At 41.6% G+C, this 18,272-nt stretch overlaps 5 protein-coding genes across 8 annotated transcripts in view; 2 read left to right on the top strand and 3 right to left on the bottom strand.

Annotated features, from left to right (window-relative positions):
• LOC128896785 (basic helix-loop-helix transcription factor amos) overlaps positions 1-2,627 on the top strand; it is a 3,183-nt gene extending 556 nt beyond the window's left edge. Inside the window, exons 2-5 of one of the 2 annotated variants that reach the window (XM_054160255.1) lie at positions 560-717; positions 1,129-1,237; positions 1,366-1,574; positions 2,377-2,627. In XM_054160255.1, the coding sequence (XP_054016230.1) occupies positions 560-717; positions 1,129-1,237; positions 1,366-1,574; positions 2,377-2,483 (583 nt within the window). In that variant the 3' untranslated portion in view covers positions 2,484-2,627. Of the gene's footprint in view, positions 1-559; positions 718-1,128; positions 1,238-1,362; positions 1,575-2,376 lie in introns of both variants that reach the window. The other variant, XM_054160254.1, reaches the window with a different exon arrangement.
• A 1,063-nt stretch (positions 2,628-3,690) lies between these two features.
• Positions 3,691-8,014, top strand: LOC128896776 (uncharacterized). The gene is made up of 3 exons (XM_054160237.1): positions 3,691-4,294; positions 5,482-5,779; positions 5,893-8,014. The coding sequence occupies exons 1-3, from the start codon at positions 3,945-3,947 to the stop codon at positions 7,378-7,380; spliced, it is 2,136 nt and encodes a 711-aa protein (XP_054016212.1). The 5' UTR covers positions 3,691-3,944; the 3' UTR covers positions 7,381-8,014.
• Positions 8,015-8,046: 32 nt separating this feature from the next.
• LOC128896777 (transmembrane protein 26) lies at positions 8,047-11,571 on the bottom strand. Its single transcript, XM_054160239.1, has 5 exons — positions 10,643-11,571; positions 9,679-9,856; positions 9,153-9,560; positions 8,575-8,915; positions 8,047-8,495 (listed from the first exon to the last, which is right to left on the bottom strand). Exons 1-5 carry the CDS (start codon positions 10,834-10,836, stop codon positions 8,060-8,062), a joined length of 1,557 nt encoding a protein of 518 aa, XP_054016214.1. The 5' UTR covers positions 10,837-11,571; the 3' UTR covers positions 8,047-8,059.
• A 150-nt stretch (positions 11,572-11,721) lies between these two features.
• LOC128896781 (calreticulin) lies at positions 11,722-16,275 on the bottom strand. The gene is made up of 8 exons (XM_054160244.1): positions 16,120-16,275; positions 14,767-14,871; positions 14,481-14,684; positions 13,846-13,997; positions 13,326-13,592; positions 13,015-13,251; positions 12,595-12,738; positions 11,722-12,518 (listed from the first exon to the last, which is right to left on the bottom strand). The coding sequence occupies exons 1-8, from the start codon at positions 16,202-16,204 to the stop codon at positions 12,501-12,503; spliced, it is 1,212 nt and encodes a 403-aa protein (XP_054016219.1). The 5' UTR covers positions 16,205-16,275; the 3' UTR covers positions 11,722-12,500.
• A 976-nt stretch (positions 16,276-17,251) lies between these two features.
• Positions 17,252-18,272, bottom strand: part of LOC128896784 (uncharacterized) — a 3,648-nt gene continuing 2,627 nt past the window's right edge. For all 3 annotated transcript variants that reach the window (XM_054160251.1, XM_054160252.1, XM_054160253.1), the window contains one exon: positions 17,252-17,805. In XM_054160251.1, coding sequence (XP_054016226.1) covers positions 17,425-17,805 — 381 coding nt within the window. In that variant the 3' untranslated portion in view covers positions 17,252-17,424. The remainder of the gene's footprint in view (positions 17,806-18,272) is intronic.

Below are 18,272 nucleotides of genomic sequence, written 5' to 3'. Positions count from 1 at the left end.
TCGTAGGATGGATAGTTTCGGAAATAAAAATTGAAAAGTTAGAAGTTCACTGCAAAAATTGAATTTTAGAAGAAAGGTCTTCTAAGTTTTCAATTTTTATCTATCGTTTGATATAATGTAAATGGGACAAGAATTTATAACAACATTGGAAGAGTAACAATAAATCTCAACCTGATAGACATTACAATCTATCTACATATCCAAAATTCAGTGGCCCTAAACTACTCCTTATTATTCTTCTTCTTCTCCTCCCAACAGATTGCAAATACAAGTTATAACAATTCTGGAAGAGAATGCAATTGTCCATCGGGTTGAGACCAGGGCTACGTGTAGAAACTTTGAAAATTCGTATTTATAAATACCAGAATGACAATTAAATATTCCTACTCAAACTGGGGTATATAAATTTCTGAATTTAGAGTTGCAGGATTAATTTCTACATATTAGTTTAATATATATCATAATCATATCAAAATCATTAATATATATATATTAATCATTAATCATTAATATATATATTAATGATTTTGAATTTCCCCGACAACCTTATTTATTCCAGTAACCAGTACTACGTGGGCCCCAGCAGCGACATCAGCGAGGAGGATCTAGCCGAGCTACCATCTTGCGTTTACGCTGGAAGATCGTCTCAGCACGTCGCTCACGCATCCTCGCACACACACTCGCCTCTGCACTACCACATGCCTGTCTCCACACCTGGTAATTCAATCAAAACTCTCGATAAAACATGCAGATACCTTTTGTAGGCAATTGCATGTGCCGGATTTGCACAATCGGCACCGCTACCGACGGTCGGCAACGTTACCGATAATCGGTACCGCTTTCCGGTGACCGGTAGCGGCTACCAAGCACCAGATTGTGTGTGAATCAATATTTAAAAATAACCAAGAAAAGCTCAAAGTCAATCTTAGCTTGGACTCGTTACAGTTACTTTTATTAATAAAGTCTCTTATAAAACTTACGTTGTTTTCGCTCGACCATCCTGCACTTTGGAAAACATGGTGCAATGTTTGCAACAATTCAGAACATGTCATATTTAGGATCTTTGTACATTTCCCAATGAAACTAAACCCACCAAGAGTGTTAGGTTGATTCTCTTCCTTTCTTTAGATCACGAGACGGACATGAACGGCGTGGAGGAGGGTTATTACCCAAACGGCAGCCCTTACAGAATCCAACGACACGCTGCCAACATACGCGAGAGGAAACGCATGCTGAGGTGAGAAATTATTCGCAACGAAGACTTCCAATTTAAGTGTTCTTCTCCCAAGCCTGCAAAGTGATTTACTATTAGAATATTGGGAACGAGTGTGGCGGATTGTCAAGTTCGATTACGATTTTTAGCAGCATCAACTCGGCTTTCGACGAGCTCAGAGTTCACGTACCAACGTTCCCATACGAGAAGAGGCTGTCGAAGATCGACACCCTTCGTCTGGCGATAGCCTACATCGCTCTCCTGCGGGAAGTCCTGGCTGCGAGACTCGACCCGCTCACTTACGTCGAGAGGTGCCTTAGGGGAGAAATAAATGGCGAACGTGCCGAATGGAACACGAGTGGTTGGTACCAATTCCATTTTTCACTGATATAATGATCCTAGAAAAATCTGGGGAATTATTGGACTGGAAAGTACTTTGTGCATCCTGGTACCATGAAGACTGTATAGGGAGATCCAACTCCCTAAGAAAGTTACTAGAAAACTACTACTAGATTTTGATAACAATACACAGTTAGGACTCCTTATACAGTGTCTTCATGCCTGGTACCAATTCCATTTTCCACTGATATAATGATCCTAGAAAACCCTAGGGGATTATTGGATTTGAAAGTACTTTGTATCCTGATACCAACTCAATTTACCACTGATATAATGATCCTAGAAAAGCCTGGGGGATTATTGGATTTGAAAGTACTTTGGTATCCTGGTACCAACTCAATTTATCACTGACAAATTTTCCTAGGAGAGCCTGGGGTGTTGATAAGTACCTTGGTATCTCCACTCTTATCAACTTTTTGGTACGTGAAAGATCCCTTAGAATCTAATCAAAAACAAATCGAAAACAAATCTCACCACTTTAGATGTAGGATTCTGTAATAAAAACGAAACCAAGGCGACGGGGATTCGATCCCAGGACCTCGAGATTCACAGTCAAGTGCCTTCCACATTGGGCCAGCTTGTACTCCACCATTTCTGTTCTTATTTGCCTCCTTTAATTCCTTTATATTTAATCTTCCTTGAAATTCTCAATCTGCGAGAAAACAAAGCAAAGTATGACGAATGAGTTGAAAGAGAACGTGTAAAGTATATGTAAACAATCATTTCTCTAATATCAGTTTGCTGTATTTTGCTGTATTTTGCAGATCTAACGGCACGTTTGTCGTGGATCAACTGGGAGAACCTTGGGGTGAATCCTAATCGTCGATCGGTCCTCACCACCCTGGCCCTGACTACGGACAACATGAACTAAGAGATCACTCGCACGTGGACGAGTCTCTCCTTTTCTTTGTAAATAAATCCCAGACGAATAGACGTTACAATGTTGTTACATTTCCGTTCTAGTCATCTACGTGCAATACGAGCGATGATATTATATTTCCTATTTATATACATACGTATATATGCAATGCGGCGCGTGTACATGTAAAAGGGATAGCGATTCTAGTTTTTAGTATTTTGTTTGGAATAAAAACGAGGAGCTGCAAAGGTGTTCAGTTTCATTCAACCGATCGCTGCTGATTTTCAGCCCTTATATTGTTTACAATTTACAGGTTATAGTTACAATTAATTTTTTCAAGCTTCAAATTTAATTATATTTTACTCTGTGCCATTGGATTACCTGAAAATGCAAAAGATGTTAGCTCGAATTGCTGGCTTTAAATGTCATCGGTAAAATAAGTAATAATAATGGTAAACGAAGTCAAGTTAATTTTCAAACCTGTAGTCAGCGCCCTCGACGACAAAACGCCCAAGTTTCTAGCCAAGTAGATTCCATTACCGATGCAAGATGGCGCTCCATGATCGAGGACACGCTCGAAGGGTAACAAACGAGATTATTCACGGTTACTATGAATGAATTTATGAAAATTCATCAGTTTACACTCGCATTCGTACATGGTTGAACGAGATTCTGTTGATATTTACTAACACGTGTGTCCAAAGTTAAACAAGAGTCGACAAAATACAGAATGAAAAAATTGTTAGGTTAGTAAAAGGATTTCGTGACATAAAAAAATGACCACAGCGCTCTTCGTTGTACTTTTCTCTTTCGAATGAGCCCTCATTCAACCCAAAATAAGCTAATATAAGAAGAAAAAGCGAAAAATCGTGAAAACATACCCAAAGACGAGTTCCGCCATTTTGACGATAATGCAGAGCAAGTCACGTGACAAATTTAGTTCAGGTAACCGGCAATTAAAATGTTATCTTTCATAGCACTTTGTATGTACAGTAGACCACTAAGTTTCGTGGGTTCGTAAAACAGCTATAAGTTTCTACAATTCTCATTCTAACTAAATAAAATATCCATAAATGCCCTGTTATCGACTGTGTAGTGCGCAGTTCAAGGCACTCTCCGATTACAAGATAACGTAAAATTCTGCGTGGTCGTCGAGTCTCGAATTGTTAGATGACACCATGGTTCGATCGCAATAAACAAAAGCATGGGACTCGGCGTCTCGCGTCAGTGAGCCATGGCGAGCCAGTGTCTCGAATCACACTTCAATTGATTTCGATGTAATTCATCCATAGTTAAAGCAAAACTCGGTTCTCAGATTCGTGCGCAACTATTTCACGAATAATTTGGAAGATCCAAAGGTGCCCAAAATCGCGGTGACTTCGTGGCCATTCGTCCTTCGAGCTCCACGTGTCTCGACAAGCCGCGAGAGACAACAACTTCCACGAATGTTTAAATTGTATCCAAAGAAGGTAAATGGAGGTTTCGAGGAAAGCAGACGCGGACAAGGAGGACGACGATGTGAGTGTGATCGCAGTGATAGGGAAGGATAACGTTCAGACGCAGGATATTCGACAAATGATCGACAAAATGGCACTGAAGAAGCGTCTGGATACGGAATCGTTATCAAATAAGGTGGAAAACAAGGATCACATGGACGCTGATGTCCTGCAGAAGCTTCCTGTCGGGACAGTCGTGGCCAAACAGGAGAAAAAGTACAACGACGACAGCGATTACGTTCGAGACTCCACGGAAACCAGCAGCGGCGGTTCGACTTCCGGTGGGGCTGCGAAAGTCAGAAGAGTCCATCGAGCTGCAAGAAGGAAGTAGGTACAACGGGATAAGTCTGTAAAAGAATCGAGTTTCTGACGAAACCGACATTTTTCATTTCGTTTCTTTTATTGGACGATGTTACAACGTTAATTTAATGTTAATCATTAAACGAACTTTAATACCTTTAAGAAAATTCTCCTGATTGATAAAAATAAAATGTAAACGATCGTAGCATTCCAATCTAGGCAGCTTAATTAATTAGGGGCCAGGAAATGTCGTCGATCTTGAAATGGTCCTGCGTACATACTGTACATTTTATCTAATCAATTGAAATTGAGGAGGATTTAATAAGAATTTTCCTAGAGCCCTTTAACATTTAAATTTATCTTAATATGGTAACAAATTACGGCTGACATTTTACCACGTGTCGGTAAGTATCCATAGAGTTCCCGAAGTGTTACCATGGGTTGGTATTTGGAAGTTGCTGATGGTAACATAACTCACCGGGGCATTTAAAAAATATCTTGCTAAAAAATAAAAAGAATTAGCAATACTTCTTCCTCATTTCCACGCATATCTTCCTACAACCATACGATTATGATAAATAGAGTGCGGATGCTTATGCAAATTATACACTCTTACATATTCAAAATTTTAGATTTTTGTCTCAATTATTTCCTTAACCTCTTCAGGGATGATTTTTTTGTTACCATTAAGTTATTGTTCTTTGTATTGTCGACAGTAATTATAATTATAAAAAACTAAACGTCCACGTATGTGACCAAGAGTATGAAGAGGTTAAACATCAGTCCAGTAAATATGAACTTTTAATTTTATAACCATGGTAAAAATTTTAGGAATGATTTGAAATTTGCCAGACTTCTTACTTATAATAACAAAAAGATGTCCTGAGAATGTCAGATTTTTATTCAATTACTCCCTTACATATCAGATCAGGAAATATGAAGCTATTTGTGGCGAAGCTTCTTGGAATTTTGTCAACCAGTTTAAAATTAAGAGCTCAAATTTTGAAGGAATATTTTTGTATATATTTGCAGGATATTTAAGGGATACGTAACATAAATTTCAGAAATCATTTTATATACTTTTGCAGTTACACACATGAAAATCCGCATTCTAATAATAAAAAGCCCCTAAAAGTTGACTATTACAACGATAATATAAATTTACTAATCCTATAATAATCAAGCAAAAATTCTCATTGAAAATTTGTTTGCAGTCGAGGGACAGTGGAGATCAGAAGAAACCCCATACGGGTGACAAAGAAAAATCCGGACAAAGATTTCCCCAGGCCAAGGCAACGTTTGCTTTCCACGAAAAGAAAGGAAATGCTTTCCAATCAGAATCCTAGCAAGCGAGGTAAATCTTCCACGATGCCTTACATGAACACAAGATCCGTCACAAGGAAAATGTACAACGTAGGCGCGACTTATCAGGCACCCTCTGTAAGCGACGAGATGGAATGGAAGGAGTGGCCAGTGCATGGTATGCACGAGAGACCAGTTTTCCATCCCCAGGTGAGATTTCCGCTTACAAAGTTATTAAAGAAAGGCTACGTGGAAAGTTCGAGAGTTCTGCCTTTGTAACATTACTCAATCGCTCTTTGTTAATAGTGAAGCACATATTTCAGTTTGGCTTGGCTGCGGAGTACTTGGGTCGTTGGTTCACCAGTATCGACGACTCCTACCATGAAATAGTGGATCACTCCGACGTAGAAGTGGTGTCAGTCGACCCTCGCTGCGACTTCCTTCTCTCGTCTACTGAAAAGAAGCGGAGTAACAAAGGGAAGACGAGTCGAAGTTCCAAGACTGCGAAAACACCTTCTTCGGGACAGTATAAGAAGCACATGTCGTTCGAGACCTGTATGCACGAGAGTTTCCACTGCGTCCTGGGATACTGCTCGCAGGTGGTGACTTCTGGTTACAAAAGCAACGTGGAAGGGAAGATAATCCAGCTGAACGATGAGAAAAATGTATCCAAGAAACAGCAGGCTTTCGCTGCAAGTGTAGAACAAGTCGCAGACCTTGACACCAAACAGCCATTAATTCCATCCAGGAACAATCCACAAAAGCCGGTTGAAGAAAGCAAATCTACAGACAATTGTGCGTTTACCAGGCACTCGAGAAACTCTAAAAACTACAGTCAGACGTTGAAGACGCATTTGTATCCAGCACAGAAGGTGTACGTTGCCAATCCCCAGAAGACCGTCACCTTTGGCAACCTCAAGAGTTATCGAGAAGGACAGCTGACGGTACACAAAGCGATAGAACTTCCTAAGAAGCCTCAAAACCTCGGTTCTTTGGAAGCGAGGGATGCTCAGATGAAAACGACGCCTACAAATGCAAACGCTATACAACTGGAAGAGTCCACCGGTTACGAACCCCTAACGGATGCATCTTCGACGGAGAATTCAAAGGTAGAAGCCTCGAAACCTGCCAAGCATCCGAAGAAAGCAGAGTTCAGAGTAACCAAGTACCTCCTGGACAGCACGGAGCAGAACAAAGTTAAGATAAGCAAGGAGATGACATCTACCAGCTCGAATAAGACCTGGTGCTCCAGCGACACGTCGCAGATAGCGAAGATCCTGTCCGAGTACAACAAGAGTAGCACGAAGAAGCCAGCGATAGAAAACCAGGGGTTCTGCACCACCATGAGGAACATCAGGGACAAAGAGACCGTTAAAAAGGAGGAACAGAAGCAGATTACTCAGGAGAACTCTTCCGATCGATCCGCCAACGTGAAGTTTCCACAGGGAAAGTGGAGAAGGTTTCACTTGACGGTGGAGAAGGTGAAGAGCAATCCTGACGAGAAGAAGCTCTCGTCGGGAATGCAACATAGTCAATCATTGACGAAGGAAGATCCAAGGTATTTGGAAACGTTTCAGAGGATTCAGCCGAACGCGACGAGCCTGGAGAGGAAAGAGAACGTCTCGACGAACGAAAACGCGGTTATAGCTCCAGCAAAGACAGATTCCTTGCAGGAACTGATGGAGAACACAGCGATGTTGTACTGTGCTGCTACTGGCACGCACCAGGACGACTTAGCGATTTACATAGACAGTCTAGACGTCGCGAAGACCATGCAGTGGCTAGAGACTTGCAAACATTTATTCGTATGAGTTTATGATTCTGTACGCGTTCTTGGGTACAAAATGTTCGTGCCTTTCGAGTGCATGCATCGTTTCAAGGACATTTTTAGTTTTAGAATTACTCGAGATTGTTTTCTTACTTTTTATTTAGGCACTTGTACCTGACACGAGTAGTCGGAGGCAAAGTAAACGAGAATTGGCGATCAACCCTTTGGCCCTGCAAAGGGTTAATCGCCACGGAAGGTTTCCTTCGTTCTCGTGGTCAACACCATGCCGTCGTTGACTCCAGCGTGTATGAGGAGTATGCAAACTATGAATATCGCAGAATAGATAAATAGCAGCGCGACGATACCGAGGCTCCTTTGTCAGTCTCTGTTCTGGCGCCGTTTACGATGAGCATACCTGTGAAGAACGCGTAGTTTTAGTTAGATAATTGTACACACTCGGAGAGGAAATTTTGTAGCAGGCGAATAATTAACAATTAACCGTTGCTATTCTGAGAATGCGTTCTATCTTTGAATATATATAGAATTATTCTTCTAATCTTGTGTTTTGTCTTTGCCAGTATTAATAATTAAGTTGTCGAGCATGTTGAATAGATCCATGTTGGCATGTGTTTTGATACAGAAACTGAGACTGAATAAACATAATGAAAAGAAGGACAGAGTTTGCGTTTAATTTAAACGTCCAAAGCTCTTTCTCGATAATCTCATGATAACAACATTGATAATTGAGCGAAACTGGGGACAACTGGATATCGGTAACGACCACATAGAGCCTTATAGAGTAGATACGAAACAAATTCTTTAACTTTCCTCTTCTTTTCAGATTCCGAGTCGCTCTCTTCACTGGCCGTCTTCTCCTCCACTTCCTTCATCGAGGACTGGTCCTCGCTGTCGTCTTTGCACCTCCTGCTCTTGCCAGAGCTTTTACTGGAGTCGTCGTTCCTGGATTTCATCTTGCCACCATCAGAGGACTTCCTGTCCCCTTTCTCCTTCCTCCTGCGCTTCTCATCGTCCGAGGAAACCTTGCGTCTGGGTTCTTCCCTGCGCGACGACCTTCTGCTCTCGCTTTTCTGGGACTTGCCGCGCCTCGCAGAATTCCGTGAGCTCGACGTGGAGTACCCAGTGTCCTGGCGACTCTTCCTGTACAATTTCAACATGATGTAGAAGCGTAGAAATATATCAAGAAAGTGGAAGAATACTTCTTCCCTTAAAAAAGTACCGTTTGGAACGCCCTGAGCTCCTGGGAGAAGAGTCGAACTTGTCCATTTCCTCCGTGGACTCTTCACTGTCGGAGCAATTGGCCTCCACATCTCTGTCTCTTCTTCTCCTTCTTCTGTCCTTCGCGTCCCTGTACACGTCTCCCCTGGAGATGATGCTGATGTTCGTCATCTTGGGCTTTCGCTTCTTGTGCTTGCTTTTGTTCTCAGTTTGCACGACGTACAGGCGATACAGCTGCAAGAGTATCACCAGGGTGTTCTTGCATGTGAAGAAGATGTTCATGTAGCTGACTATGCGGTAGTGGATGATCAGGATCAGTCTGAACGCCAGAAATGGGCCATCCTGGAATATTTCATTGTGAATTAATCCTTTTGTGTCTGAAGTAAGTGTACATGCATAGCGTTATATCATATCCTTGTATTTATATCATATTCTTGTGTCTACACGTGTGCACAAAATATATCTAATCTCATTTAATTACAGGTGACGATATAGCATACAATAATATGAATATACATGGAAGACACGTGGAGATAGAGATCACAATATGAATGATAATTGGGCTGAGCAAGAATGCACCTGCAGCAGCATGTTCAACGCGATTCCCCAGACGTCTATGCTGCAGCAGCTGGTCTGGGAGTGCACCCTCTTCTTCGCGACGCCGCCTGAGGAGAGCCTGGACTTCCTGGACTTGGTGGCGGTCAGTACAACCGTGAACTGCATCAAGGACCACGCCCAGATGCCAAGAGTCAAGTACACGAGTACAGGCTCCCGCGCGATGCGGTCCTCCTTGAAGGAGTCGAAGAACTCGATGATGTCCGCGGCTGTCCCTATGTAAACCAGCAGCAACTGGCTCAACTGGTCGCGCGTCAGGTCGCCCTTCGGCAACATCCATCTTCCAATGATCAGTATCAGCATCAGGAACTGCTCGATTAGGGTCACCCACGTCTCGGTGGAGATCTGTATCTCTGGCAGGTGGATGTTCACCTGAATCAAGCGGTACTTTATACTCCTTTTAATTTAAAAAGGTTTCAGTCGTCAATGTTCAAGTTTGCACAGTTACTGAATTTGTGTGTATGTTTCACAGGTTGATAATTGTACGCACGCCAAAGGCTTTCTCCAAGTTCTTCAAGTCCTCCGCGGCCAAATTGGTCAGGTCCAAGTTCTCCGATATGTTCACGTTCGACTCGAACGCTTTCAGCCTCCTGTCGACCTTGTCCAGCTCCAACAGCCATATCGCTGGCACCACGCTGCTGAGGTACAGGAACACGGACGGACAGAACCTGAAGAAGAGTACAGATACAGAGCCAGAGTACAGATTTAAGTTATTGGTAGAAACATTGGTTGCGATTAAATTAATATTAAGCTGGTGCAGACTTCTTGTAACTGTAAAATTAATGCGAACGTTCCGCACGATGCGTTGATTCGTTGTTAGGGTATCGTTTAGGTTTCTGGCGAATCGATCGCTCGATCCGAACGAGGAAGGATATCAGAGAAGCGGGTCATTGTTACGCGCAGCCCTTTCCGGCTGATTTTCGCCCCTCTGTAGTGAATCGTGTCTCGTTCCGCTAATGCTTCAATTTCCGACTGTCAAATTGAGATGGCCTCACAAAAACACGCCCTTCCTCAGGAAAAGTAGGTTTGTCTTACCCCCTTGGCCTCCCCTTCGCGGACGGGGTTGGGTTCCTCGTTTACTTTAAGGCCGGGACAATTGAACTGCTCCAAAATTACGAGATTTCTTCTTTTTTCTTGTGTACAATATTTATTTATAATTTCAGATTGTTGTACCGCTCTATCTACCCTTGAAGAAAAGCGGGAAAAGTGCAAGCTGCGGAGACACGTGAATTAGAATTCCAGAAAAGAAGCGAATCTGATAAATATCGAGGGTAGACATCAATTTTATTACTATTCTTCTTAATTTTTCATTTGTTTCTTAGAAGGCACCCTAAGACGATTCTTACAAATGGAATTATTAGGGGAGACCTAGCTTCCGATAACTATAATTTTTAATTAAATAAATAGTACAAATTTAATTAATAAATTAATTCGTTAAGGAAGCTGTCATTTACCACTTCCACTCCTGGTTTTCCTTTATAGTGAGCGTGAAGACGCCCTCGAAGAAGAGCAACAGAATGGGGCAGCTCAGGTACCAAAAGAGAGGATTCTTCTTGAACGTCGTCACCTGCCAGATCGCTATGAAACCGTGCGACGCGAAAACCAATCTTGTAATTATCGCCTTCACGGTAGCTAAGAATTTTGCCATAGTTTCGCTCAATTTCACCGCGTAACTTTTTTTGTAGTCTTGCACGAACTTCCCAACACTCGCGCGATTAAGAAATACATCTCAGCGGGTAAGTATAATAACGAAAAAAGAACAGGTTCCACGATACTGTTCGATTAGTCGCTACATTCTTCGGGAGGTTCTGTTCCAACGATACGGAAGGTAGCGAAACTCGGTTCGCTGCATCGTGACTGAATTAAAATTATAGAAGAGTCCAGCGGGCTTGGATTTCAAATGGCGGAGCGCACGCGCCATCCCTGTAATTATCCATTCCCTAACACGCATGCGTCAGAAGAACAATTATAAACATGTATGTCTGCGGTTTCGAGGGAAATTACTTTCATTTTCAGAGATTATCGACGGTATTTCAATGATAAAAGATCTCTGAATGATCTATGCGCATGAAGCAATTAGTAGCCTGCTATGCTGAACCTCTTACTTGCAATAGAAATATTGGTAGCACTTTTGAAACACGTGTATGTGTTCTTGCTTTATCATTTCCAAATTTCAGGAACGACTTAGAAATATAACGTTAATATAAGGTATATTACAAACTCAAGTAGCATTCTATTTACAAATCATTAAGTATCTGAATTTGTCAGTGAATTTTCTCTTACCTGGGACACTAAAGAGTTATTTAACACATTGAGCACAGGAGATATCTCGTCTTTAGTGACCCAAACGTTGAGACCCGGAGCAAAATATGTGCCCTGAACGCAATGTGTTAATTGTGGTTGTGATAAATTTGATCGAAGAGTCTGAAAAATGTAGCGAGTTCGACGTGATGTAAACGAGTTGCTAAGTGTAACGTGATGAATCGACGCGACATCGACGACTGAGCAGGCGAAAATAAACGGCCCGAGCACGTCTAGAAAAGTCTTACTTATTTTATTACATTGGTTACCTTCGATACATGAATCATACCAATTTATGTAGTCACTCAGTCATGTAGCACACATCCCAATCACTCTATTCTTTTTTTTGTTTATTCTTTCAATTGGAACGAGCTTTTTTTTTTTTAATACGCGTACACTGTACGGAAATTGAAATAATATATAATATATATATATTTATATATAATATAGCATCGTTTAAATTACATCTCAATTACTTTTTAATTGTATATAAAAACACTTGACAAACAAAAACGGAACAACTTAGAGTCTTTTGTGGAGCTGTGCCATGGTGGGGACACTGGGGCAAGATTACTTGCGTAATACATATACATTATATATATACACGCAATTTATATTGTAATGTGTATATATATACACAATTTATAACGTAATGTGTATATAACATGTATATGTATCTTCGGCAGCATAACGAGCACTTTGATTCGACACTCGATTAATCGATGATGTTTCTCGCGAAGTTTCGTAGAACACGAACGAAAAATCGAAGACTAGGGTGAAATATTTAGGCTGCGAAGACGAGGCCATGGCTCGAAGAAAATAAAGAGAACCTTTGGAACTCGCTGTTTAAAAATTTCCCACGAGTCAGAATTCGATAATGAAATGTTTACGTTTACGACAATGTTCTTTCTTTTTATTTTTCATGTGATCTTGCTTTCGAAAGTGGTGCGTGTCGCGGCCACACAGCTCCTGGAATACAGTCTGTGTTCGTGTCGATCGAGACACGTCTATTTACAATTCGTCATGCTCCTGAAAACAAACCAGAAACGATCGTTCAACGACAATTCATCTAAAAAGAAAATCACCCCTCATCGTCGATACGTACCTCAGTATCTGGGACATTGTTCTCCTCATCATCAGCATCCTCGTCTTCGTCATCGTCCTTGTTATCCTCGTTCGCCTTGTTCTCCTTTTCTCGCTGCTTTCTTTCCTCCTCGTCTTGAGCCTCTTTCATCTTCTTCTCGCCTTCCTAAAATACAAAAATCCTTTAATCTACCCACTGCTTCGTATTAAAAAGCTTACAGTTCTAATCGTGCGATCAGCAACGAGGAATTCCAGCTTTTGTATCGCTCATCAGCATCAGCAACGCTTTTAACATCATTTACTGCGATTATCGTTGGCGAATCAATAGTGAATGTATTATCGTTAGGCGTGTGCAAGCCCGACTCGAGTATCGGACCCCGACTCGTATCGATCAAGCCCGAAAAAGTCGAGCGGCTCGCACATTCCAAATTATCATGCTTACGAGAGTGGGCTTCCAAATTTCTTCGCCGAATTTCTGGGCAACTTCTGGGTCGTCCGTGATGAGGACGTTGTCGAAAATCGTTCCGGACTTAACCTGCCAGAGGTCGAAGCCAACAGCACAAATCTCGTCCCTCATGTAGAGTTCAGGGTCAGGAGTGTACTCGGGGTTATCGATTTCTGGGTGGATCCAGGGTCCCTTGTAGCTGGGGTTGGCGACTTGTTTTGGTTTCCATTCGCCCTGGTAAAAAAACAGAATCGATTAGAAACATCGAATCAACGATACGAATGATTCTCTAATTTGATGCAACTAACCTTGTACTCAGGATTGTCGATCATGGGGGCTTCCCACTCTCCGTCCATTTCATCGTCCCAGTCGTCTGGTTTGGATGCCTCAGGGTCAGGAATGTGCTCTGGCTTGTCCCAATCCTCTGGTTTCTGATCGTCTGGGTCAGGAATGGTGGGTTTGTCGTCCCAATCATCTGGTTTGCTCTGAGACGGATCCTTGATCTTCTTCGGGGGCAAGAAGTCCCAGTCCGCCTCCAGCTCACCAGTCTCGACCTCCTCGTTGTCGATGAGGACCTGAGAAGTTTGTGATTTAATTAAAATCTAGCTATAGGAAATCTATCTAATATTTTAACATCCTCGTATTTAATTTAAAGCTTTGTTGTTCTTTGCTTATTTCGTAAAAAAACAGTGAAATTTGACTACATTCGGTAAGCAAGATAATCTTCGCTCTTCGAGATCCTCTAGCACTTATTCTCCACAGAGATCAAGGAGAATATGTGACTCTAGGCTCGAGATGTAGATGCATTATAGCGTTTTCAGTTCTTACAGCGTATGTGTTGTCGGGACGAACGATCAATGTGTACAGGTGAGTGTAGATGTCGTCTTTGCAACGGATGTCTTTGTTGATCAAGAGATTCTTGCCGTTGTAGCTGAAGATTACGTGAACCTTCTTTGTTCCAGGCCCACAAATATCAGGTCCTGCGGAGAAACGTATATTCAAGCATAAAAATCGAAGAGGTCATTCCTCTTGGAACTATGCCAGAGGAAACGCAAGATTTTGCGTTTCAGCAAAGTGACTCTAGTAGTTCTAGCGCTACAGAATAATTACAATTTACGCTGCTAATACTTTTCCATTGCATAGAAGTATTCGATAAACAGCATACTAATTACGAATTAGAATCTCAGACTCTACTAAAGCTTCCTGCTGCGATTATGAATTATAATTATCACAAAGCAAGCAGTTAATTTAACGTTAGAGTAGCAAAGAAATGAATGTATCTTAACTGGTGCCTGAAATATGTATGAGAACTATATTCAGGGCATAAGCAAGAAGTTACTCTCCGAGTTCCATCAGCACCAATTCACCACCGGGTGAAACCAGTGACTCTAGGCTCGGCTTATTTTAAAAAAAGAAATCATAAGGTACATTGAGTGCATCTCAGAGCATCCAAGAATCCTTACCAAACATGATCTCGTACGGAGTTTCTCCGTGCATGTCCTTCTGATCCAACGAACAGTCGAACACTTTCAGGTATCCACCGCCGCAGTCGATGTTCTGTTCGTGCTTGACGGTGAACTGAACGACGAGAGGCTTGTCCTTGTTGCTGAAGGGCTTGAATTTTCTGCTCAGAGCGTAGAATCTCGCGTCCTGAGAAGTCTGAATACCTGTTAAAACGTGAATAGATGTTTAAGAGAGATGTGTATCGGGTGGTTTAGAGAGATAAATTATGGGAAATTAGTTTCTCACCTTTATCATTTTCTGGATCGTTCCAGAATTTTCCATGGCTCAGCACAAACTTTCCAAATTCTTTCCCGGGGTGCTCTGAGTACACCCAATTCTTCTCCCAGGAATCTGCAATGGTATAGATAGATAAGTGTATGAGTTTAAGTAAGTTTAAGTTATTTTGGGATAGATGGAGTTTTATTGTAGTAGAAAATTTGTATTCTTGGTACAGGTTTGTTGCTTGGTGTTTAAGTTGTATTTTTTCCAAGTTACATTGTTTAGTACGCCATGATTCCTGTTTGTGCATTCTGGGATGAAATAGATCTGAGTTCAAAGTACAGGGTGATCCACTCGCTAGTAGACCCAAAAAAAAGTTCCGCCACAATATAATGAAGTAGCAGAGGTCCTAGTACAAGGACCTCTGCTGCTGACCCCTGCTTCCTTTGGATCTAACGAGTGGATCACCCTGTACTATAAAGAATGAGTTTGTCAAGAGCATTACGCTTCTCTATTCCACTTAGTTTATAAATTCATTATGAATATATTCATTATGATATTACCATACTTTAAATGAACGTAACATCTAAACTAAACACGCTAGAGAATATTGGTTAGCAATATTGTTTTTCAATTAAATAATACTAAACAATCAGGAATCTAGCGATTACCTTCAACGACGAATTACGAGGCCTAGGTTCTCATATAATATCGGTGCATTAAAATGTCGCCTGATGCAGCATGCTAGCGTGATTGGCGCCAGAGGTTTGAGAAACACTGGCGTATACCGAAATATCGAGTGACCAAATGCGCGAGGACCGCGACTCGTCGTTCGCGTAGTTTTCTACGTGTTTACGAGCCCGAGCACGAGGAGAGGTTTATTTCCAAACGCGAAGCGTTCAACGCCGATCGAACCGATCGATCGGGCGTCATGTCGGCGAAACGCGCACGGAGGAACGTCCGCAGCCGTGCCACGAGTTCCCCCTTCGCCACGTCCCTGGGAATTTCCACTTTCCGCGGTCGCATATGGGACAGTAAACAATTCCGAGAACTGGGAGCGTTATTAAGGACCCAACCGCGATCACGCGCGGCGAGGATACGAAATTCCAAAAGACGAGGTTCGCAAGGGCGTGTGGGTTACCAAGGAGAAACATGTACGCGATGGTTTGGGTTTGTCTCTGTGGAGATATCAGGGAGTCTTGCTCGAGGATGTATGATAAATTTCGAAGCTATTTAATAGGGAATTGAAAGAGAATAACTGGGTGTGGTTAATAACGATGGGTGTTTGAGGGATTTATGCGGAGTTGGGACTCATGGTATGGAGGACGAGGAGAGGATGGAATGGAGTAGCTCGAGGATGTTAAGAAACGTTTCGCTCACCATCAAGGAACTTCTCATCGAAGTAGACGTCGGCGGTGACGAGGGTGACCGCCAGTAGAAGTAGAAACGAGCAGAAAGAGCGCATTTTGGACGCCGGGGACGACGAGAGTCCTGTCGACGGGATTCTTGACGCTGTGACGAACTAGCCGATAATGCCTGAAACGCAGACGTGGTTGGCGAGTTAGCAGCCGCCGGGCAGACAGATGGAGGGCAGTGATTGGAGGAGAGTCATGGTCCAATCGGCGTCGACCACGCTCGACCAATAGCTCGCCGCGCCGTGGCAGGGTTATAGTCGTGCAACATAACCTCGTATTGACGATTCCGTACCTTCTTTTATCTGTCGACAATATGGCGGCGGATAACAGCTTGAAGGAGGGCTCCTATTGGCTGGCTGGTCGAACGCTTAGGCGCCATGTTTAAATGATCGCGACAGTAACGCCATCGGTGGGAAAATTCCCAAGCTTGTTGAGAAAATAGTTACTATTCCATTAACTAGATGGCGTGACTACTGATTTTTAATAAATTATTTATTATTTATCATAGAGGCGTATGGTTCTTTGGTTTATAACGGTACAATATGGTAGTTTATATGTAATATTTATCATTTCGATGAATGAATATTAAATTTAGCAAAAATCAACCCTTCGTTATGTGGTATCATCTCTAGATGGCGCCACAGCTGCCTTTCCTATAGCACTGAAGACTATATTTTCAAGAATTAATTAACACACGTATTATTTAACCAGAGAGCAATTTTTAATGAACAAAACCAATCAGTAATTCAAAAAGACAAACGGAACAGAAGACGGTGAAAGAAATTCTCTTCTGCATCGATAAAGAAGAATTTTTTACTAGTGGCGTTATCTAGCGGTGACAGTGGGAACTATTTTCACTACAAGCTTGGACGTTTTGCCACCGATAGCGCCACTTATAATTATTAATTATTTTTTTTTCCATAGACACATAACTAACACACGTTTTTGTTTTATGAGCCTTACAACAAATCGTTTCGATATATTATTTATATATAAATTTGGTTTTGCACGTGTATCCAGCTTAGCCGAGACCTAACCCTTTTAATTAATTAATGAATTTAATTAAACAATGGGAACCCATGAAGGGACCTGAAAAATAGAGTCAAAGTTTCTATTTAATTCTGAACCTTTGATTACACAATAATTAAGATAATTATAAACAAGTGTAACCCACTACAGGAACTGAGAAATGAAGACAAAATTATTTTTCCTTTTTAAGTTTTGATTATGAGAATAGGGAAGCATAAGTATGCCCATGGAGACGAAGGCCTCAGAACTTGAGAGCTTGGAGTTTAGCAGTTTTATGAACGTCTCCTATCCTCTCGGATAATTTCTTTCCAGCGAATTGGTGATCCTGATAGCGCATCTCGTACAGAGTGACCAAGCCCAGCTTCTCAGCGATTCGTTGACTGTAATTAGAGGCGAACACGCCAAATATCACCTCTGGAACCACCTGGCCGTCGAGGGTCGCACCCTCAATCGAAATCCTTGTCCTTGTACCATTCAGAAGCCCTCTACCGAACTCGATGCACTTCTCCATCATCTGGCTGCCAATTCCGCGGCCTTGGTACCGTGGATTGGTGCCCAGATAAAAAAGCTCCATTGCTCCCTTCACGTGGTACTTATCGAAAATGTCCACGCTGGTTTCAATCTGTAATTAAAACAAGAAGCTTAGAATTAGAATATTTTATTGAAGCAGTAGTGTTTTCTGTATGCAACAATCATTTGAAGTAATATTTAGGAGTAATGATGTAAACAATAATCTATTTGTTTGGACAGTTCGTTTCTCATTATAGTCTCTAAATCCCCTAATGTTCCAAACCTCTTCAAACACAGAGCACTTACAACAAATACAGTATAACAATGTTTACAAAAAAATATTTAATATATCTGTTGAAGTAGTGATATCTAAAACTAAGAATGTAAAACATAATCTATTTATAATGACAAACAATTTGTTCAAACAGTCTCCAAACTTCCAAACCTCTTCAAACATGGAGCAGCCATAGCAAATATAGTGCGACAATGATTATAAAAGTAATTACATAGAAAATAATCTATTTATAATAAGTAGCAAATAATCCAAACCAAACTACCCAAATCTTCAAACCTTCAAAC

The sequence above is a fragment of the Hylaeus anthracinus genome, unplaced genomic scaffold (genome assembly GCF_026225885.1).
Source record: "Hylaeus anthracinus isolate JK02 unplaced genomic scaffold, UHH_iyHylAnth1.0_haploid 11978, whole genome shotgun sequence".
Taxonomy (NCBI): domain Eukaryota; kingdom Metazoa; phylum Arthropoda; class Insecta; order Hymenoptera; family Colletidae; genus Hylaeus; species Hylaeus anthracinus.
Note: the sequence above shows the minus strand (reverse complement) of the source record. Positions and strands in the feature narration are given on the sequence as shown.